Source organism: Vulpes vulpes, chromosome X (genome assembly GCF_048418805.1).
Source record: "Vulpes vulpes isolate BD-2025 chromosome X, VulVul3, whole genome shotgun sequence".
In the NCBI taxonomy this organism is placed as follows: domain Eukaryota; kingdom Metazoa; phylum Chordata; class Mammalia; order Carnivora; family Canidae; genus Vulpes; species Vulpes vulpes.
The window spans coordinates 15,532,969-15,556,969 of NC_132796.1; the positions used below are offsets into that span (position 1 = coordinate 15,532,969).

The window sequence follows — 24,001 nt, forward strand, 5'->3', positions numbered from 1 at the left end:
TACTTTGTTAGGGTAGGTTAGGGTAGCACTGTTCCCGTGGCTGCCTTTTCTGGGTTCTCAATTAGATGCCAGGTATATTCAACAGAGTTTTTCTACCCTGCTTGGCCAGAAAGGCCACCACCCTCCCATCCCTGGTGACTTCTGAGATACTCATTCAGCTCATGGCCCACCTGCTCCCATGTGCTTGTTTTCTGCTAGGCCTGGCAGAGTCTTGCCCTGTTGATGCACAGCTTAGTATTTGACAAAAGACTCAAGAGACTCCTCTATATAGCCTGCTGGAGCTTGCTCTTTGTACAGCTTGCTCCTTGGCAATTCACTGCCCCGAAAGTCCAGTCACCCTGGCAGCCCTGAATTACAATCTCGGTTTCCTCTAGCTGATGAGTTTTCTGCTTTCTGATGGGGCCCACTGCCCTGTGTTGCAATTTTGAAAGAGCCCCCAGGAAAACAGCCAGGGTTGATGTGGAATCTTTATCTCAAGGATTACACCCCTGAGCTATGTATTACTCAATGCCTAAAAACAGTGGGTTCACGTATTTTGTCCAATTTTAAAGTTGTCTATGGCAGGAGAGGAAGCCTAACACCTTTAATGCCAGCATGGCTACAGCCAGAAATTATACTTGCTTAAAAAAGACTGTTTCTTTAATTAGAATTTATTTTATTTTAGATTTAATAGAACTTTAAGGTCTATCTTTAAAAGTCTGAGCTATTTCAAGGTCTAATTCCCAAAAGAAGTCCTAGAGAAAGAATTTCTAAAATGAAAAGACATACGAGAGTTTTTTAATTATCCTGGAGTCTCCTCTGCTTGTCATATGTACCTTTCTTTAACAGGGAAGGTGAATATTCCCTAAGGAAAAGTAGAGTCAGTGTTAAACATCGTTATATGGAAAATTTAAATACATGCAGTAAGTCAGTGCCACCCAACTTTTTTTTCAGATAATAGAACACATATAAAATGATACTATTTTGATGCCATATTGCTGGAAGCCAAATTTTGTTGAAAGCTCTCAACTCAGAGGGGGCGTCCAGCTACCTAAGGCCCTTTTGATCCACCTGGAGAGCTGAGGGGATCACTACCCTATACTCTCAAAACCCACTCAGAGCATGTGGGTTAGGAAATGCCACAAAAATAACCTCTGAGTCCAGATGTCACTTAGAACTGATCAAAAAGCAGAGATCAAATCTTGGTCCCCAGAAAGAGAAGAGAACTTCCACAGACATTATGGGAGGCAGGCAAGCAGGAATGAGGAAGGCCTGAAAGGATTTTAATAGGAGAGAAGCCAGAGCAGAAGCCCCTAAGGCCTCATTACTCACAGCCTGTTTCCCTCTTAGAAGAAGATGCTTCTATCTGGAGCCTCTTACAGAGAATAGCAGCCAACAGATACTTCCATAACAGTCCACATTCAGAATCACCATTCATATTGGGCATCTCCCAGAGTTGTGGGGCATGGCCATACAGTTTGTACGCAACAAATATACAACAATAACTTACCAATTTCATCATTTTATTTGCAGGTTACATAATCTTAAGTTTCAGAAAATATTTATGCTTTTAGCCTCTTTCCTAATGTCAGAATTAAAGACCTTCTACCCCCATAAATCTACTTCAAAAATCAGCAATCATGTGAAAAGGGGATATTTGCAGAGGGGACCTGTCCTGTTTACTTATGATTGGGCTTGAAGCATGCCATGAGCCATTAACACATGAAGGCATGTGAACAAGTCATACACAAAATGCAACTCATTAAGGAAGTGCTTATACATTATTTGGGTCTATTTAAACATAATCAAGTATGCAAAATTATGCACCAGTATTTTTTCATAGAAATTTCCCATTTTCTACTTGTTAAATCACTTACATCGAGATGACTATTTAATGCTAAATTTTTAAAAAAGATTTATTTATTTGAGAGGGAGAGGTAAAGGGAAGGAATCTTCAAGTAGATTCCCTGCTGAGCATGGAACCCCACCCCCACCCCATAGGGCTTGATCCCACCACCCATGACATCAGGACTTGAGCCAAAACCGAGAGCCCGACTCTCAACCGACTGAGCCACCTAGGTGCCCATTTAATGCTAAATTTTGGAAGTTGTTTCTAATGATACTCTTGGATCATTCAAAGCACCTGGCTAACAACACAGTTTACCTCTCAAGGAAGTGCATCCTACAGCTGTTTTCATTTGCATTCATGTTTAGAAAACCGTATTGATTCTGCATCCTGACACATGCTTTTCTTCCATTAAAAGGGTAGTAGATATAATAATCATTTTGTTTCATTGACAAAGACATTGGCACTCATAAAGCACCTTTCATCATGTTTTAAGAGATTTTCTTAGCTCCTGCAGCATGTCTAAGAGATAACAAAGACAGCTGTTATGGATGAAGGTGGGGGAGTATCTTCAGTTCACAGATAAGGACCAGGAAGGCATATGAGGTAAAGGGCATAGCCATGACCTAATATTATGAATGTCAAGATCATCCAGCTGTAGCAACTATTGGTAAATTCCTAAATTCCTACCTTCCATCTCATTCTTCATCAGACAACTCTCGGTTTCAGTTTTCCTATTAGGGAAAACTTATTCCCTTGGCATAAAAATTTGTTTCGGCGTCTTTTTCTCCATCCTCAGCAAATATAGCTTATAAGCCTTGTGCAGTGAGTGAAAAATACAATTCCCAGGTCAAATCCAAGCCCTCAGGCTGCTCAGCTGAGCCCAGGCCCAACTGGTAGAGTGTGGCTACATTTGTTTGCCACCTTGGGGGAAAGGACTCTGATAAGGGAGATTTGTGGTCTTGTGTTACAAAGGATATTCGTAGGAAGACTGCGAACAAAATCAAGCTCCTTGAAATTCATGCAATTACTTATCAGGCAATTATTTACTAACAGTGGGGCTCAGATCACCTTGTAAGAAAAACAGACCAACCAACATTCTCTTAATGGTATCTTTGCAGACCAAAAGTTTTTAATTTTGTTAAAGTTCAATTTAGCAGTATTTTCTTTCATGGACTGTGCTTTTGGTGTCATGTCTAACAATTCTTTCTCCTATGTTTTCATAAATAACATTTTGTAGTTTTTGTTTTACATGTAGACCTATGTTACATTTTAGTAGATCTATTTTGCGTGTAGATCTACTCAGTCCATTCTGAGTTAATCTTTGCATCATGTGTTAGGTTTAGATTAGGGTACATTTTTGTTTTTGTTTTGCTTATGGATTTCCAATTGTGCCAACATCATTTCTGAAAAAGACTCTCCTTTCTTTTTTATTTTCTTTAAAGTGAGGTGTCTTTTTTAAAGATTTTGTTTATTTATTTATTCATGAGAGACACAGAAAGAGAGGCAGAGACATAGGCAGAGGGAGAAGCAGGCTCCAGGACCCCAGGATCACGACCTGAGCCAAAGAGAGACGCTCAACCACTGAGCCACCCAGGTGCCCTCTCCTTTCTTTTTTAAAATTTCCCTGTACTGGGCAGCCCAGGTGGCTCAGCGGTTTAGCACCACCTTCAGCCCAGGGCCTGATCCTGGAGACCCAGAACTGAGTCCCGCATTGGGCTCCCTGCATGGAGCCTGCTTCTCCTTCTGCCTGTGCCTCTGCCTCTCTCTCTCTCTGTCTCTCTCTCTCTCTCTGTCTCTCATGAGTAAATAAATAAATCTTTAAAAAAATAAAATTTCCCTGTACCTTTGTTGAAAATTAATTGGCTATATTTTTGGGGTCTGTTTCTAGGTATTCTATCTCGGGGGCCAGAAAACTATAGCCCATGGAGCAAATCTGGCCTGCTACCTATTTCTGTTCATCCCACTGAAAATAGTTTATACATTTTTAAATGGTTTTTAAAAACCGAGAGAAGAATATTTCAAGGAATGTGAAAATTACACAAAATTCAAATTTAAGTGTCTATAAATAAAGTTTTATTGGAACTCAGCCATGCCCATTCATTTACTTCTACGACTGTTTTTGGATAGTTGCAACAAAGACCATAAGGCCTAAAATATTTACTCTCTGGCCCTTTACAGAAAAAGTTGGCCACGCTCTCATCTAGAATATGAGGAAATATATATATATATATATATCCATGCAGAACCTCAGGGGCTCTCTGAATGCCACTGTAAAAAAATGCTTGTAAGGACAGAAGCTTTAAATAGAACCTCTGAAAGCCCTAAGGAAGGCAGAAAAGGAATGCATTTAATAGCCAGCTACCCTTTCCAGCTAGGACTAAAATATAAAAGCCTTAAGTAAAACTATTCTTAAAAGGATGAATTGTACTGCACTATCTAGTTAAGCAGAAAATGGAGAAAATTTAAGTCTAAAAGGTATTTATTTTTAATGATGTTTTTCTTAAATATCTCCCTGAGTCATAAACTAAGAAAAAACATTTGTAAAGTGAAAGATGACAGGCTAATGTCATGAGTATAAGGTAGTTTTATAAAAATCAATTGGAAAATGACACATAAAATTCTCAACTTGAGTAATCATTTTAAAGAATGCAAACACCTATCAGATTAGCAGAGATTAGAAAGAATGATAATATTCGGGGATGACAAGGATAGGAAAACATTCACACACACTCCTGTGGGGAGACTAAATTGGCAGTCTTTCATCACTTCCATCACTCAAATGCCTTTAAAAGGAATTGATGCAGCATTACAGTTAGCTATTTATCATCTATAAATAACAACTATTAACATTTATTCAGCACTTACTCTGAGGGAGGCAGGCTAAGTGCTTTTCCTACCTTAACTCATTCAATCTTTGCAACACCAGGAGGTAGGTACTACATCATCCCCATTTCACAGACATGGAAGCTGAGGCACAGAGACTCTGAGCAACCTTCCTGAGGTTATACAAGTAGTAGAAAGTGGCAGAACTAATTACCTGCACAAGGAATTCACAACACAGTGACTGCATGCAACATGGTCTAAAATAAAGAAAACCTAAAAATAAGCTAAACATAGAAGAAAACCATGGTACTTCATACAATAGGACACAAGGAACCATTTAAACATGCTGCCCAAGATAGGCATGATAGATTTAGAAAAAAGAGGGTTACAGACTAGTGTGTGTGATACGATCCTGTTTTTATTTTTATTTTTAAGATTTTATTTATTCATGAGAGACACACACAGAGAGAGAGGCAGAGACACAGGCAGAGGGAGAAGCAGGCTCCATGCAAGGAGTCTGAAACGGGACTCGATTCCAGGATTCCAGGACCACACCCTGGGCTGAAGGCAGGCGCTAAACCGCTGAGCCACCCAGGGATCCCCGTTTTTATTTTGAACTATAATCTATGTGTGTATGTCTATGTATAAAACATCTGGAGGAATACAGCTCAAATATTGAGAAGTATCTGAAGGTGGTGAGGTCACAGGTGATTCTGACTTTTCTTTGTATTTATCTATTTATCACTTTTCTTCTCATTTTTTCTCCAAGAGTGTTATTTATAATTTCGAAGTACTATTTAAAAGTGCATCCCATGCCACCTTCCATCTCAGAAAAGCATATTTTAATAAAATGCAAATGTGAATAATAAAAAGAGCTTTGAGATACTCTAATAAGACAGAGGCTGTGTAACCATAATAAATTACTTTTATCCTAAGAAAAGTCAAAAAATAAATAATAAAGGGGATTTTCAGGGAGAGTGCTGAACTGAATTTCAGGATAGTTCAATAGATGAAGTAAGAACTTCCAGTCACTGGGAATTCGTCTTTTCTTCTTCCCATAGTAACTTCTCAGAGCAGTAACTAGAATTCAACTTTTATATTTCTAAAGCACTTTCAGCCACAACATCTCATTTACTTCTCACAATGGCCCTCTCTGAGTAATACAAACAGAAAGGTTGGAAATAGAAAACAGAAAGCGTTTCTCTAATTCCTTAAGACACCTGCAGGCTTTCCTGTGTGGTGCAGGAGAAAAGTATCCCAAGATGGTGGTGTTGCACAGATTACTAATGTCCTGCCACTAAAGCACAGCACTCTGGGCAGAGATGATCATTAGGCCGAACAAACGCAGGGCCCCGTATAACAGTTTTACATCACTTGTAGAGGCATATAAAGCTGGGGAGTCTTATCAACTGCAAACTCATCTGTCTATGAAAACTGCAATCATGGCCATCAAAATTTGGGGGTGATACTGTCCTGATTGTCTACAGGTAAACTAAAGAGAAATTTTCTACTACCTTGAGACCTATATTTACCAGCCTCATCTAATTGAAAGCTGCGTTTATAATAAATGAGCTCAGTGAGGAAGTCTCGATCAAATATACTTATAGCATCAGGATTCTTCTCAACAGTCCCAGTGTTCTGGTTACTTTAAAAAGGAAGACAAAACAGTAGCAAACTGTATTCCCCGGGATTTCTAATGCTCTGAATGGGAGACATACTGTGACTTGTGTCTCCAGTAAGGGCATATATGCAGTCTAACAAGACAAGCCATACCGCAAAAAAGTACCTCCTATGACATAAATGACTCATTTGCTGAACACTGGCATTCTTCAAATGTGTGTAAACCCAGATGATCCCAGAACTATGCTTAACTTCTTCATTCACTCATAAAACATGTCCTTCTAATGGGTCTGTCAGCGTGTCATCATTTTCAGGGTGACATCTGCTAATTTACTCCTCACCCTTGAAACCACATTTAATCCCAGCATTTTAGCTCTGCTAAAAGCTTCAGCAGTGTAGAGAGAAAGGGGTCAAGGCCAGCAATCTATTTAGCTGATGGGCTTTCTTATACCAGCCTGAGAACCTTTCTTGAGATTCCTAAAACCACTTCTCTTTGAACAAACATCCTTACTTCCTGTGGGGCGGGGAGCAAGGAAGTGTGAAAACATTTTTCCCCGTGAATAAATGTTTCAATTAATGAATTAATCAGAGGGAGGCAGGAAGAGAAAATAAACATTAGGACAAACAAAAGAACATATAATCATAGAATGACTTAAGAAGGAGCTCAGGACTCCCGCCTTTCTCTCTCTCTCTTTCCTCCCTCCCTCCCTCCTTCCCTCCCTCCCTCCCTTTCTTCCTCCTTCTCTCCCTCTTTCTCTCTCTCTCTCTTGCTTTTTTTCATGCTAAAAGCAAGCAGAAAACTAAGTGGTACCTGGCCCAAAGAAAAGAGGAAGGCAAAAATCTGCCCACATAGAAGAAAGCCTAAGGAAGAGGGAGAAGAGGGCTTCAGGAACGGAAAGAACCAACATTACCCCTGAGCTGAGCTCATCATTTCCTCTGCGCTATCATTTCATTTCTGTGGAGGTAACGATGGAATCAGAAAGTCACGGATGATCCTGACCCTAAGAGATCACAAAAATGGATACCAACACGCAAGCAGATGAGGTAATGGCATGGTAATATCATTTTCCTGATTAAATAATGATAATGCCATTAAGGTAGAAAGAGAATCTTTTGAGAGGCACTTGCCCTAGCTACCCAGCAACAGAGGGTGGCTCCAGGAGCAGACGAGTCACCTCTGGGAGCGCCTGGGCCCCACCTTCTACAACCCTGCTTGAAGACCCTGGGAAAGTCACTTCTGTGCTCTGGGCCTCCCTTCCTTCTCCAAACCGTGCACTGGACACCCGCGGTCCCACCTAACTTCCAGGGCCGCCACCAGGGAAAGGAAGGGCGACGAATGGTCTTGGGCTCCTGCCGCCGGCCACCCGGGAGGGCCCTGCACTGGGAAGCCCGGGGCGTGCACATGAAATGACCCGTTAAGTCAGGTGCTCAAGAGTTGTCTAGAAAGGAGGAAGGTAGAGAGAGATGAAGGAAGCCGGTTAGCTAGTCTGCAGTCCTAACTGCCTTCCCAGCAGGTCAAGCTCCAGGGATTTAATGGTCCCTGGTTTCATATATCCTGAGGAAAAGGTGAAACTCTCACTTTGTATTTTCTTTTATTTTTTAAGATTTTTTAATTTATTCATTTGAGAGAGAGCGGGGAGAGCACGAGTAGGGGAAGGGCAGAGGGAGAGGCAGAGGGAGAACGAGAAGCAGGCTCCCCGAGACGAGGGAGCTCGATGCAGGGCTCGATCCCAGGACCTGGGGATCGTGACCTGTATTGAAGGTAGATGCTTAACTACTGGGCCACCCAGACACCCCACTTTGTATTTTTTCCTCTATTTCTACCTTTATCTAATCTTCTGGCTTCCCTCCTTCTTTCAGGTGCATCTGTCAGTTACCTTCCCCTTCCTTCCATCTCCACTGCTCCATGATTTTTACGTTATCTTTCTTAGTGTTTACCTTCATGTTGTCCAAGAGGCTTAGGCCCCTGAAGCAGCAAGGGGGGTGGGTGGGTTGTGTCTGCTTCGTTAGGAGTCAAAGACACAGCTACTCAGGGGAGCGTTTTCATAAGAAACCCATACTTAAAGATCCTTGTTTATAAGGAGTGGCGCTGGGAAGCCCTTCCTTCCAGGGTAGGGGGGCAGAGGCCTGGAGGCTGTGGGCCAAGGGCAGGAACTTCGGGCCTCTCCTCGGCAGGGCTCGTTCCCCCCACCCCCCTACTGCCGGGCAGCGGTCAGGGCAAGGAGTGCCCGGGGGTGGCCACCGTTACAGCCACAGCCTGGCCTGGTCTGCACCAGGCTGCTCTCAGCCTTTCTCCAGGGAGCTTCTCGGGATGGAAATCAGACCCAGAGGCTTCTGAGCCCTTTCAACCATGCTCTGAGCACAAATCACGAAGGCAGGGATGGGGGCGGCAGAACACAGATGAAGGAGCTATTTTTGAGTGACTGGAAATAAAAGCTAAACACAGGTGTGTTCTGTGCAAGTGGAAATGTTCCCAAATCCACAAGAATTCTTTATAAATAAACTAAAAAACAAACCATTTGGGTTGCCACATTTCATCCTAGTTTCCAGGGACACACACAAATAGTTCAGGTCTTTGCACATTATTTCAGGAACCATGGAGGGCTTACAGGCACCCACTAAGGGTGTCTGACTCACTTTCTAGAAAGCTACACGAAATGACAATCTAGGGCTAAAAATGAGGGCAGCGCCTGCCCTGTGACTCCTGCCACAGCACAGAAAAACAGGACAAAAGGAAACCACCTTAGCTGACTCTGAGAGAAAAACACCAGTGGAATTTGGGGTAAATCGAGAACCTCTACAGCCAACGCAGTTGAATTTAGACAATGATTCAGGTCTTTCATCTCAACTCATACATACAATAAAGAAGTGTATCGAAATACACATTAAACAAATCATAGTGAAGCTCTTCTCATTATAATATCAACAGCACATATTCACCTAAATAAATTTCTAGGAGATCCTTTAACTCAGAGGAAGATGTAAGAATCTTCTATAACGTCAGCAGGGTTTGGCAGACTCAGACTCCATTTCCCCCCACTTTTCAGCAAGCAAAATGCGTGTGGCATATTTTTTCCTCCAAATTCTTGCTGAAACCTCACCCATTGTGAATTCTGAGCTATTTTCAGGCAGATCTTCCACCACTGTTACCCACCTCATTCTCACAGTGTTCCTGCCCTAGCAGCAAACTGGGCCCATTAACGAGAGCCCGTCCTTCCCCACTTCTGAGGTCAGAGAAAGAGTGGGCAAGGTTGAAGTGACAATTTGTGTATACACAGCACCTTAGCAAATCTCCATGGCAGCTCTGTGAGGTCTGCTTTCTGGCTGAGGAAACTGAGGATCAGAGAGGTTACGTGATGACACACAGCCATGAATGGCATTGCTGGGATTCAAACCTGGTTTCCCTGAGCTGGCAGCCTACATGGCACTTGTCATTTTAAAATGCTTCCAACAGAGCAGCCTGGGTGGCTCAGCAGTTTAGTGCCACCTTCGGCCAAGAGCGTGATCCTGGAGTCCCAGGATCGAGTCCCACGTCGGGCTCCCTGCATGGAGCCTGCTTCTCCCTCTGCCTGTGTCTCTGCCCCTCTCTCTCTGTGCGTCTCTCATGAATAAATAAATAAATAAATCTTTAAAAAATAATAAAATGCTTCCAACCAAGTGGAATGCTAGGTCAGGGCTGGCAGATATTTTATGGGAATAAATGTCAAAACCTGCAGAAGGACAGGGTATCAAGAGACCTGATTTCACAGACCATATAAAATAATAATAAAAAAAACAAAATTGATAGTGCACAGGGGACATTTTTAAGTAGCAAGCTAAAAATAGGCCCAGGTACATAATATAGCATGCATTAAGACTGGCTGTCTTATTAGCTATTGAAAAGCCAGCTAAGTGGGTTGGCAGAGGGCACCTGGGGCAGCAGCAACATGGTCTCGGTCAGGTTAGGAGGATACACGAGCAGGATGGGGACATCCCAGGAGAGCTCGTTGTAGAACAGCAATGTAGATCAAAGCCAGAAAGCCAGACTGAGGCCAGAGTACCTGGGCCAATGAGTGCCAGGAGAATCTAGCTGGATTTGACAATAAAGGAGAGGAAAAGGAAAGTTGCTAGAGACTTTCAGCAGAGGAGTCCCATGAGCAAAGCACCATGAGAGGATGATAAAAAGAGGGGGCTGGGATGCTAGCATCCCTCTACCCCTGGCCACTCCAAGGTTCTCCTCCAAAGCAGGTGCCGTGGAAGGTGCTGGGAGAGGGAGGAGGTGTGAACTCTAGCCTGGGCCTGGCTCTCCCACGGACATGAGTGGCAGGGACCCAGGAAGGTGCTAGGTTCTGGTGCTGCTGGGCTTGCAAGCGGGGGCAGGGCTGAACGAGAGGGAGCAAGTGTCAAAACGACCCAGGTGCTCTAGGCCTGTGGAGCCGGAGCAGGGCTTAAGCCAGGTCAAGGGGTCCAGTGTATGGCAAGGATAACAAAGTCACATTTTGCAAATGTAATAATACCATCTATAAGCTGCTTCAGTTTCTAAACTGTGTCTAAATGCATGAAGCTCTGAAAGCAGGGATGTAGGGCACCATCTCCTTGACCCTCCTGAAAGCAGCCTTCCACACCTGTCTGTTCCTTCCTCCCGACCATGTGCATGGAGGAGGGAACCAGGAAAGAGACTCTTTCTGACCAAGCTCTTTTGAAAAATTCAGTTCTTTTTATCAGACTGGATCTCAACCTGGTAGGAACAAAAACATCAAGATGAATGTGTTCTCATCATATGTAATCAAATGACAAGAATAGGAATATAATATATTAAGGTAGAAATAGATGTATTCAGATAAGAGACCATCTGTGTAGTTTTTTCTTTTCCCCAAACCTTATTACATATTATTGACACATCTGCTTTTCAGTTAAAAAGAGGCTGCCCCCTCTGAACATAAAGAAAAACAAAAACGGTAAAGTGCACCCCCCCCCATTGCAAAGAATGGTTTATTGAGCTCTCTGGTTGCTTAACTATCGCAGGGAGAAGCGATCCACCCCTTTCCCTATAGAACTAGAACCAAGTACCTGTGCTAATGATCTAAATATTCGTAATTATGCTTTACACCTATTTAACAACTTCTTTATTCTGAGTGTTTGGTGAAGGCTATGGTTCAAAATAGGAAACACGGCCCAGAAGCAGCCTGCTTCAGGATGAGCGGAGGGGTGGTAAAGAAAGAGAAGAACGGCTTCTGCCTCCCTGGCAGAGAGGAACAATAAGGGCCACATCTTACCCTGCTCTGATTTCCTCCAGCCACGTAAAAACAGAGATAGGCTAAAATGAATGCAGAAGAACAGCTCGCAGGGAAAAACGATGGGCAAGTTCTTGGGCCCTCAGCAGAGCTGGGAAGAGTTTGCTATTCCAGAAAGGCACTCTTAGCATTGTCTAGCATACCACTGTTGTATGGATAAGGCCAGTTCTTTCCCTAAACTAGTTTTGATCTTTGGTAAGCTGCTTGACCTCTGTGGTTATTAATTCCCTGGCATCTGTGGCTCGGGGTCTTAAAATGCACAACTTCTACAACACTTCTTATAGGTAAGTGTCGGGTAGTATAAAGGTGAATTGTACCCATCACTTTAGGGACATTCATGGGGGTGGAGGGAGGGGGCAGGCAAACACTGTGATCCTGTCCCTCTCAGTAATGGCCACACGAGCGAGACCCCGAACCCCTCTTCTCTCTCTCCCCTTTCCCTGCACTCTCCACCCAGCCCAGCATGAGCACAGGCAGCCATGATGATCCCCAAGTCACGCTTATGCCAAGAGCATCACGAGTTCCCTGCCACTTACCTGGACCCCAGAATAAAGCCACTTTACACATCTCAAAGATGGGTCAGCTTTTCACCATATTTGACCATCACGAGAATCCTGTATCTCAGATAAAACACCATATAGTCTAGGAATTATTTAAATAAGATATCTTTCAACCACTTACTTGGTGAGTACCATTGCATGAAAACATAAATACTACACAGTTCAGACCCTGTTAAGCTGTATCACTTCACACAGATTTTATAGCTCTCCGTATGTTTACAGGGCTCTGCCTGTAATGATAATAAAATCATCCAACCTTCTTAGTCCAGACAAGACAAGCAAAATTCTCTCAGGCATGCTACCTGTCTTTGATCTGAACAGCGCACATTCTTTACGCATTTGCTGCCTGTGAGGCATGACCTGCCCTTTTAAAGCCCCTCTGGATGCCTCATGACACAGCTTTGCAGCCAGGGCTGCTGTGCAGGGCAGGCTCTCCAGCCAAGAAGGCCACCTTCTGGGTTAGCCGTTCTGGGATGGAGCTTTCCCCCGGGCCATGCCAATCTGCAGCTGGTGCTAAGGCCAACAGAACTACTCAGTTTCCAAGTTTGTTCATTCACTTGGGTACGCTGGGCTTAGCCTGATCAAGAGGCAAGATGCAAGATTCTTCCTCTGAAGTTCGGGCAATGAAAATCAAGTGTTTCGAGGCCTAAAACAAAAGCTGTAGTGTCTAGTCAACATCTTGAAGCAGTTCGCAGTTTATTTTTACTTTTTTAAAGATTCTATTTATTTATTCATGAGAGACACAGAGAGACAGAGAGAGAGGCAGAGACACAGGAAGAAGGAGAAGCAGGCTCCACACAGGGAGCCCGATGTGGGACTCGATCCCGGGTCTCCAGGATCACCCCCTGGGCCGAGGGTGGCGCCAAACCGCTAAGCCACCGGGGCTGCCCCAGTTTGCAGTTTAAAAGGCAGGAAGGAAGTCTGCTTACCTTATTGATGAGAGTCACTATATCTCCTTCTTTGATTGTCAATTCATCATCATTCTGTGCCTCATATGGAAATATTACTTTGCAGTAATCCTTGGCTGTAAGAAGAAAAGAAAACACAACCTTTACAGTGCTTCACCTAATGAGCTGGCCCAGGAAAAGATGTTCTCTCTCACATCAACTTCAGGAAAAAGCACTTAACAGATAGGATATAATAATGATTGCATAAAGAAAGAGTCACCCTCAGGAAACTACCTAAGATTGCTCATTTGAGGCTCATGCTTATGTATTCTCTTCATTTTCCCTCCCTCACAAACCATGTGATGTCATCAAATGTCACTGACTGCTTTGTGTCTCTCTCAGGCAGAAAAGCAAATGGTTTCCTTGATCTTGGATGTATATTTGATGTATTTTATTTTATATACCATTTCATATACTCTTTGGGTGCATGCAAAAGCAGACATAATCTACAAAGAGAAAAAAGCTTAAATTCGGCCCTCACTGTCTTATTCCACACATCACTAAATCAGAAACAGGGTATCTGTATGTTACAAAGCTAACATGGTACTTAAAACAATAAAAAAAAAAAGACTTCATTATGGTACATCTCACAAGAAAGATATTTGTATATGAACATGTGTCAACCACAAACAGCCAACAAATACCAACTAAATGTTCTTTATACACATGTGTATATGGGGCAGGGGGAACAAACTTGTTCAAATATGTCCCATGGCGTCTCTGTGGGAACCTATTTAGGTGGGGATGTTCATCAGCAAGGATGTGTACCTAAGAGAGAAAAACACTACAGCCACTAAAAATCAGTTCAGATATGCCCACAATTATATGCTTTTGAAAGTCCATCTGATGTCAGGGGTGCCTGGCTGGCTCAGTCAGAAGAGTGTGCAGCTCTTGATCTCAGGTTCGTGAGTTCAAGCCCCCACGTTGGGTGTAGAGATTGCATGAATAAATAAACTTTAAAAAAGAAAGTCTACCTGATGTTAAATCTTCTCTATTTACACAAAAGCATCAATTTAGAAGAGAGCAAAAACATTTGTCAGGTAGCCAGGGAAGTAAGACTTGGAAAACTGGGGTTTGATGACTTAGAACTAAAGGTTGAAAGAAAACTTCAAGAGAATTACTATCTCCTGGGACAGGCATTTATTATTCTGCAGCTAAGTCAACAAACCTAATGGCTTTGAATGACCTTAGATATTTCCCAAGGATCAGATCAGTTCCCGCAGACAGATCATAACCTAGAGCTATATACACAAGTATCAATTATATTGTCCCTAGTACAATTTATATGACTGAAATGTGGGGAGGGGGGTATTATGGTTAATGTCACATCGATCAAAGGGAGTCACGTATAAAATAAAGGCAATAAAAAATCTGTAATACAGACAGACTGTGGTCTAGGGTACCACAGGAGGGCAGGGAGGAGAGAGGGAAACGGGGCAGGAAAAGAGAGGGACTCACTTTCTGTGTGAATGTTTTTGCTTTCTGTCCAATGGACAGAGTATATCAGTTACATCCCCTCCCCTCGTGTTGGAAACCTTCCATCTTACGTACTCTGGGCCCCTTATACCTTTTGCTCATCAGGCCATGCTGAGGGATACTAGTTCTAAATCCCATCAATATTAATCTGCCTAAATATTCCCAGGTCCATAGAGTTACTAATGTTCCATCTCTCTTTAATTAGTAATAGCAAGCCTCCCAAATCCTGAATCAGCCAAATATTCTAAAAGGATGGGAAAAGTTAAACATCGTTAAATTGGATAATGACAGCTATTTTCCAACTTTCCTATTGACTGTGCTAGTGAAATATGACAACCCAACCTCAAAACTTACAACACTGAAATAAGTATAGCATTATTGAAGAACTGCCCTGCAGAGTCCCAGTTTGAAGAATAATTCATTGGATTGAAATCATGGAAATATTTTACAAACAAGATAGGACACCTGTGGTCAACAAAGGAAAAAAACAAACATTGTTTCTAATCCTTTCCATCAAAAAAAAACTAAGTGTGGTAGACATTGGTTCACAGGAGCCATTCCCCATCCCCTTCCCAGTTCATATAACCCTGCTGCATTCAGGTATTGCATTTGGGCATTGGGAATGGCTGTCTGCAGTAGGATGAGTGAGATTTGTCAAGGCAAATAATGTTAATTTCACTCCCTTTTGTTGGCTTAGGGGTGGGCATGTGATCTAGTTCCAGCCAATGAGATGTGAGAGGAAATCTGCTTGAGGAGGAGAGGAAGGCTGTTAGATTTTGTTCCCGGATTTAAAAAAAAAAAAGAGTTGTGAGGAAAATAGCTGCCCCTGCCCTTCTGCTTTTAACACTGTTTCATCCTTGTTGGAAGACAGTACAATGTTTGGCACAGTTATAGTCATAGTTCAACCATGAGAGGAAAGCCAAGGAAATCACAGAGGAGAGGACTCTCAATTCTTGACACCATTAAGATGTCTATCAAATTAATCAACATCAGGGGGTCTGTCTCTGGATTCCTTGTTATCTGACTCCATAAAATTGTATTGCTTACCACTACTTTATGGCTGCATAGGTATTGATCACTCAAAGCAGAAGGTACTCTGACATGAAGGAACTTGGTAGAAGAGGATACCTCCACTTACCTCCCCTGAAACTGCGCGTACACACACACACACACACACACACACACACACACATGACTATAACCTGCCTCCACTCAAAAAGTCACTTCCTATGCATCTGTGTCACTCGCTCTCCCCCTATCTCTTCCCTTGCTACCTCAGGAACTGGTCCATAGCAGGGGCTCAATAAATGACTATGGAAGTGACTTGTAACCGATATAGTAAGGAAATATTTCTAAAAAAGTACTAGTATGCCTTTAAAATGTTTCACAGGGCCATTTTGTTTTCTGCCCAGTTTCCCCATTAGTTAAGGAGGGCAAGTAATACCCTGCCTTTTTTTTAAAAAACAGCTTTAATGACATATAATTTTTATACCAGAAAATTCACCCATTTTAATTGTACGGTTTGAATAGTTTTAATAAGTATGACCATCAACATAACCTAGTTTTAAAACATTCCCACCATGTATGCTGTTTTGTGTATAATGCATTAGAAAATTATCTGGAAAGCACCAATTTTAGTTAAAGGAGGAGATATGGGTACCAGTGGCTACTGTCAACTACTATTGTCCATGAAGCAAGTTTCGACATCATGCTCACCCCTTTTTGCATCCCCATAACCTGATGCAGCTCCCACTCGATGCTTCTTGATCCCCTAGTGATACCTACAAAGTGGAGGAAAATCTGAGGGACAACTAAATAGGAGGAGACTCTGGGCCAGGAATCAGGACAGTCAAAACTAGGTTTAATTTTAGCTGGGCTGTCCTGAGCATAAAATCTGAGACAACTACACAGTAGCTTTGGACCTCAATGTCCTTAGGTATAAAATGAGAGACTGGCCAAGGAGGGATGAGAGGAGAGTTTGGTTAACTTCAACAGAACACTTTTTCAGCAAATTTCAACTTATTCCAAAACTCTAATATAAAACAACTAAAAACAGAGCTGCTCTGGTTAGAGAGTGGGGCTGGCCCAACTCCCACCCAGGTCCCCAAAATAATTTCAATGAAGCTCTGGAGGCTCCAAAAAACATACTGAACTAGACCTGAGTTCTGGCCAGCTCTGACATTTCATGGCTCTAGTCATGGGCACTATAACTCAGAATGCACCCCCCCAATCAAACATGGCAACCACAGGCTCACATTTCAAGTTATCATGATATATTTGAAAATAAGGTCCTAATTCAGCAGTACTGGAAAATAAAAACATGCTGTTACTTTGGATGTACCAATGGTTTTAAGATACTAAAAAATAATAAGTGAAAAAAATGGACTAACTCTGAGACTATAATTTTAATTTCATAGTATATGGAACAAAGATGTTCCCTACTTTAATTCAAACATTTATTGAGTCACCACCATGAAAAAGACATTGTCAGTTCTTGGGCCTGTGATATGCAAGTCAATATCCATCACATCCTCACTTGGAAGTGACAAACTAATGCCTGGGGAAAGGCAAGGGTGAAAGGATGACAAGAAGAAAAGACAAATGCTGGAAGAAGTACAGACTCACTCTGACAGGATATGGCTGTGGTATTGCAGAGGAAGGCATGATTACATTCAGGAGAGAGTTCACAAAGGAGGAGGCATTTGATATGTCTTGAAAGAATATAATTCCAAATGCTTTTTGGACGTGGGAAGATTAGAAATTTTAAATGAGTAGCAGACAGAGATGGAGAGGAAGGGGATGAAATTAATTTTTTGAGGCAGGCATTTTCCATCTATTCATCAATTAGATGGATTTAATTAGTCCGAGATCAAATAGAAATGAATACCCACATGCACATAACAAAATAAAGGCACAACTTATTTTTAAGAAAGATTAAAAAAAAAAAACTAATGCATTAGCCTAAGATTGAAATCCTAAGTCAATTCTTCGCTTTTTTGGTCTTTTTTTTTTACATTTACATATTTACTTTTAAGTAATCTCTACACCCAACGTGGGGCTCAAACTCACAACTCTGAGATCAAGAGTCGAATACTCTTTTAACTGAGCCAGCCAGGCATCCCTTGAGCTTTTTTGTCTTCGAGTCTTTTAAGAATCTGATAAAAAAGAAAAAAACAGTGATTCCCTCTTTCCCAAAAAAAGGAAAAAAAAACACATTCAAAGGTGCAGAGAAAATGTTGTGTAGGTTATCAGAAGGTTCAAGGACCCTGAGACCTTGGCCTAGTTCCAAATCAAGATCCTGTATACTAATTACTGATTGGCATTCCAATTTTTAGAAACTTGTTCTATTAAAACCCCCCAAGAAATCCATTCATGATTCACATCCTTCTCACCAAAAAAAAAAAAAAATTTCAATCTCTAAATTTTTAGAAATTTACATAATATTAAAAACAGACCATTTAAGAAATTGAACTCACATGCTCATAGCCCATGAGGCCCTTCACAAGGTTTTAAAATCTATTCATATAAAAAAAAAAAACCCAAACAGACCAGCTTAAAAAATATCCTTAGCTTAAAAAAATAAAAGCAGAACAAAAAGAATAAACATATCTGCAAGCAGAACACACACACACACACACACACACACACACACACACACACACACTCACACAATCAAGGAAATAACATTAAATCCAGGATGATTCTCTGGACTCAATTTTAGGACACGAAGATTAAAATCTCATGTGTCGGAGCGCCTGGGTGGCTTAGTCGGTTGGGTGCCTGCCTTCTGCTCAGGTCATGATCTCAGGGTCTTGGGATTGAGCCCCGCATCAGGCTCCCTGCTCAGTGGGGAGTCTGCTTCTCCCTTTCCCCCCCACTTGCGCTCTCTCTGTCTCTCTCTCTCCAATGAATAAATGAAATCTTAAAAAAAAAAAAATCCCATGCGTCACAGAGTCTGATAAGAAGCCTTCCAGAACTTCCAGCAGTGGTGGAAAGTACCAGGTCACCCTTAGAATTCTTTTCCTTTGGGATACCAGAACAAAAGTATCAAGCTCAGTGGTGTCTATTTTTACCAACATCAAAACCTAAAGTTCTTTCATTAAATTGACAAATATTATCTGAGGCACTACTGGTTCATAATAATCATTTATCCAGAAGCCCTAGGGACAGAATTTTTCAGATTTTAAAAAGGAAATGTATTACATCCATACAATAGATAACATCCTCAGCAGGGATCTGGGGATGCACTCAACCATCAAATACACTCAAATTCTGCAGCATGTGGATGATTTGTCACCCCAAGTGGGCTAAATAAAGGCTATATACTTAAATTTATGTAGTCCAGGACAAGTTTTATCACCAAACAAGTGATAAAACCTTTTTCCAGCTTTTTGTATCTTGGAAATGCAATAAGGGTATGGACTTGGGTCATATTCTGGGGGAAAGAGGCTAAGTTAAATAAAACTGTTACCCGGTTCTCAAGGAGCTTAGAACTGACAAGAGAGAATGAGGCATAAGGCTTCCGACAGGGCAACAGTGAGGGAAGGATAAGAGTGATGCCTTCAGCTTAAAGCACCAGAGTATCATGAATGCAGAATCATTTCCCAAAGGAAAGAGTCAGGCTCTCTTCTTAGAGGAAGAGTAAAATGGCAATGGCTCTGTACAATGTTCTAGGACTTTGGCCAGAGGAGTAAGAGTAGGAGTTGGTGGTGGTGGTGGTAGTGGGGTTCCCCAACCATTCCTGATGACAAGAATGGTGTGGGGCACCTGTTGCTTCCCTGCCTTCCCAGATTCCCTTCTCTGGGGGTTCCAATCAACAGATCTGAGGTGGGACCAGCAATCCACAGCACCCTGGTGATTCTCATAAACAGGGAAACTTAAGGAACAATCTACATCAGTAATTCTCACGCACAAATGGGCATCAGCACCAGATGGAAGACATGTGAAAACCAAACCCCCGAGGTTCCTGATCCTCTAGAACTGGGCAAGGCCTGGGGATCTGCATCTATAAAAAGTTGCCACGTGATGCTGATGCTGTAGATCCAGGGACCGCACTATGAGAGCCACTGATCCAGCCATGGGTATTAGCAAATATTCAATGCTAGAAAGAAGCAAAACAATGGTGGAGACCTGGAGGATGGGCCAGTGTGGTGGTAGTGCCCACTGCTAGGCATACTGTATAAGAGACGTAGACAGAAAATCCAGTCCTGTGTCGGTTTGAGGATCTGGGGCTGGTAGGGATTGCTGGAGAGAATACTACACTTGTCGTTTGTTCAGTAAATATTAACTAAGTGTCCACTGTGTGCCCAGCAGCAAGAGAAGAAGTGCCCTCATAGAGCTTACAAGAATCTGCACCAGCAGTTCACAAACTGGGCTAATTTGCTCCCCAGGGGACACTGGCAGTTACTGGAGACATTTGTGGTTGTCACAGAGGGAGGGGGTGGTAACAATTATTGGCATCAAGTGTATGGAGGCTAGGGATGCTACTAAACATCCCATAATGGAGATACAACAGTCCAAGAAAGAGTGATCTGGTTCAAATGTTAATAGTGCCAAGGTGGAAAAACCTTGGTCTACACTCAAATTCAGACCAGGAAATGAAACACAAGACACATGTCACTATGTTGTCAACTCAAGCCCAACACCTGCCTCCATGAGAAAGCTGATGGTGACCCCAACCACAACCACTGCCTCTAGTCCTAGATGCTGTGGGGAATTTGACTTTCAAATTATTTCACAACTATGAATTATAACATTTTTTAATCTTTTGCTTTAAAAGGAGAAATTAAAAAAAGAAAAAGATAAAAATCTGACAAGCAAAGCCTTTCTGTCTTCTAGAACAGAACACACACAGTACAGCACTATATAGGATACTTGTTTCAAACTGGACATGCCCAAATATGAGTTTTAGGGGAGACAGATGAGCAAAAAACACCTCCCCTGAAAAGGCAGCATGAAAGAGCTCCCAGGTAAGGCTGAAGGAAAAAAACTAACATAAAGGAATCAACTCCTTTTTCTGCTACTTAAACATGTGGTGAGAAAGCAAAAATTAGCTTAGACTGAGAAAGTAAAAACCTGCCTAGCCATTCATCAGGCTGACGTACCAAATGCAGACACAGCCAGCTGCAAAGTGAACAGGAAATAGTATTTCTCCCAAGTATGCACTGCAGCTGGAAAGGGTCCTCGCACCCCCTTCTCTAAGCACTATTGCTTTCTTATTCCCAGAGTAAGTGTGTCCTCTAAAACCACAGACTATCAGAAACTTTGCTTTATATATATATATATATCATATCAGTCAGAATGAAATGTTCCACTCTGGGGGCACCTGGGTAGCTCAGTGGTTGAGCTCTTGTCTTTGGCCTAGGTCGTGATTCCGGGCTCCTGGGATCGAGTACGTCAGCCTCCCTGTTGGGAGCCTACTTCTCCCTCTACCTATGTCTCTGCCTCTCTGTCTCTCTCTTTCTCATGAATAAATAAATAAAATCTTTTTAAAAAAATAAAAGAAAGAAATGTTCCACTCTTTTTAAAAAAGATTTTATTTATTTATTTATTTATTTATTTATTTATTTATTTATTTATTTATTTGAGAGACAGAGCAAGATCGCATGAGTGGGCATGGGGGGTGCAGAGGGAGAAGGATAAGGAGAAGCCGACTCCCCGCTGAGCAGGGAGCCCAATGCGGAGCTTCATCGGGGACCCCAGGATTGTTACCTGAGACAAAGGCAGATGCTTAACTGACTGAGCCACTCAGCCACCCTCTGAAATGTTCCACTCTTGACTGAAGGAATGAAAGTCACTGTGACACAGAAAAGCAACCTTGATACCCCACGCAGGTGCAGAGGCACACATAAAGAGTTCTGAACACAGCACTGCACTCTTATCTGAACTTGGTGGTTCCCGAAGAAATGACCTGGGTGCACCTCCCAGTACAGACGTGATGTTGACCCCTTTCCACACAGCCCTGCATTACCTGGAGCCTAGCAAAATACTGCTTCAATTCCATTCCACTGCATTCTCCCTCCTCCAAACTGGTAACTACTCTCGTGTTTGGTGCTATGCAGGCTCCTCAGTGCAATGAGCCAATAAACCTTTGTCGGACAAGGGTCTGTCTTAGTGCTCTTGGGCCGACCAGTCTAGAGCACAGACTAGAAAGAACGGAGGGTCTATGAAGCCCCATGGAATACTAGCAACCACCACTAATCCCTCAGAAACCCAATATAAGCTTGAGGATCCTATACATACAAATGTGTCTTTTTTCCAACTGGTGACTGTGAACTCGAGAAAGTGGATCCATGGCTACTGTGCCACTTTTACAAGACTCTGTCCAATATGGAGCCTGGTTGAATTGTAAGCCATTTTTAATTCATGTGCCCCATCATCACTTGCTATGTGCCCAGGGAGTCCATGGCACTTTTCTGTGCTGTATGGGCGTATCGAGTAGAAGACATAGCCCTTGCCTTGAGGAACTAATGACAGCTACAAGGCACCATGTGTCACACCATAGAGGACAACCCCCAAGACATGAGGCAATGAACAAACTGACCAGAAAGGTGGTACAAGCGTCCAGGAATGGAGTGAGGGGAGGTCAGGCGGGGGGGGGGGGGGGTTCAAGTTTAGCCTCTGCCCCATGGTCATCATTTACTCCGAAGTCTGACCTGCCTTTGTTCAAATGTTATCCAGGATTATCTGTTTCCTAACCCTCCTACTCAACTGGTCCTCCGAATCTCTGAGATTGAACTGTTTGTTCAGAAAGATGCTAAGTAGCCATTTCTCTGGGCTGTTTTTCTATCCCACAGAGGCCACAAATCTGCATCAATTGTAGTAAGAAACAGGGAAATTCCAGATGTGGTAGCTGGAGGAATCTCAGGGTACTTCACTTATGAATATTTAGACAGTTTCCCTCTTGTTATGAAAATCATGGCAATCTGTTCCCCAGCATGTGTTTCAGATGAGTTTCAATATCATAAAAGGTTTACTGGGGGAGGGGAGATGATGTTAGTTGTTTAAATAAATCCTGATCAGCTGAGTTACTTGCCCTCAGAAAATACCAATCCACGTGAACATTTTTTGAACCACCACAACGCTTACTCCTTTAGGCTGCCGAGGACAGAGATGTGACGACGAGGCCTCTGTCCTCTGAACTCCTGAGCAGTTTCTATTAGAGATCTGTCTGCTAACCAGAAGGAAGGAGGCTGCCCTGCTTCCAAGCTCAGGGTCATTTCTAATAGTTGGTCAGCACTCTATGTCCTTCCACTTGAACGTGGCAGTTGCATCAAAATTTGAAGCAGCAAATTGTTCCCAATGCAGGAGACTTTTTAGTAGATTTAGGTGCCTCGTGGAAATCAAGGGAGAACAAATACCCCAGAATTTGCTCGTTACAATGAAAGCCAGGAAGTACGTGGGTGAGATTAACTGCAGAAATTCTTGCTCTGGGTCCTTGAAAAACATCTGTCGATAAACATCCTTCAAGCCTTCACTGACAGAATTCTTCTGACCTGCTACCCACCTACACGCATCCTTCCACCTGTACCCGGTGACATCTCATATTCCTACTGAATTGTTCCCATTTTCCTCTTGCTTCTCCCGTCTGGCTGCTCACTTCTTTGAATGCAGAAACCTTTTACTCTGAATTGTAAAGCTTTTGGAATTGAATCAGAGGATGAAGGTGCTGGAGAAGGCTCAAGAGTTCTCTCTAGTACAGCCCTCTGACTTCATAGACAACGCAGACAATGAAGAGCAAGGCCAGAGAAATAAAATTATTGGCCCAAGGTCACACAGCTAGCGAATAACACAGCTGGTCCTAGAATCCGCACTGCTGACTCCTGGCCAAAACACACCAGCCAGCCTCTGTAAAAACACACTTTATTAAAACCCACGCCCCCACTGTGATGCTTCCAGGGAGCCAGGTGGATGGACGTAATTAATAGATACTTGTAGGATGGAACAGGCTTGGGCTAGAGCCAGGATCCTCCCACAGGCTTGAAGGAGCTGAATATTCAGATCTGTGTTAATACCTAGGCCCAGGAAGCCCATCTTGGATCCCAGAATTACTCTCAAACTACACTGTCCAATATGGTGGGCACTAGGCACAAGTGGCTACTGAGCATTTGAAATGTGGCTGCACCAAGCTGGATGTGCCATGCGTATAAAATCCATGCTGGATTGTGAGGACTCATATAAAGAATAAAAACACCTCACTTAATTGTTTTATACAGGTTATATGTTGGAAAGATAATATTGGGGATATATTGAGTTAAATAAAATATATTTAAATTAATAAGTTCACATGTTTCTTTTTCAAAAATGTGGCTACTAGAAAATGTGAAATCATGTATGTGGCTCACATAATATTTCTATTAGCCAGCACTGCTCTAAGACACAGTTACCCACCTCCCCCAGCCCACCCAATCTTTCCAAGAAGACTCGAATATCCTGTCTGCAGTCATTACAGAGGGTGAAAAGAAAGCATCAAGG

General features: G+C 42.5%; 1 protein-coding gene across 18 annotated transcripts in view; it reads right to left on the bottom strand.

Moving 5' to 3' along the window:
• Positions 1–24,001, bottom strand: part of SH3KBP1 (SH3 domain containing kinase binding protein 1) — a 334,655-nt gene that overhangs the window by 76,734 nt on the left and 233,920 nt on the right. For all 18 annotated transcript variants that reach the window (XM_025997485.2, XM_025997483.2, XM_025997484.2 and 15 more), the window contains one exon: positions 13,034–13,128. In XM_025997485.2, coding sequence (XP_025853270.1) covers positions 13,034–13,128 — 95 coding nt within the window. The remainder of the gene's footprint in view (positions 1–13,033; positions 13,129–24,001) is intronic.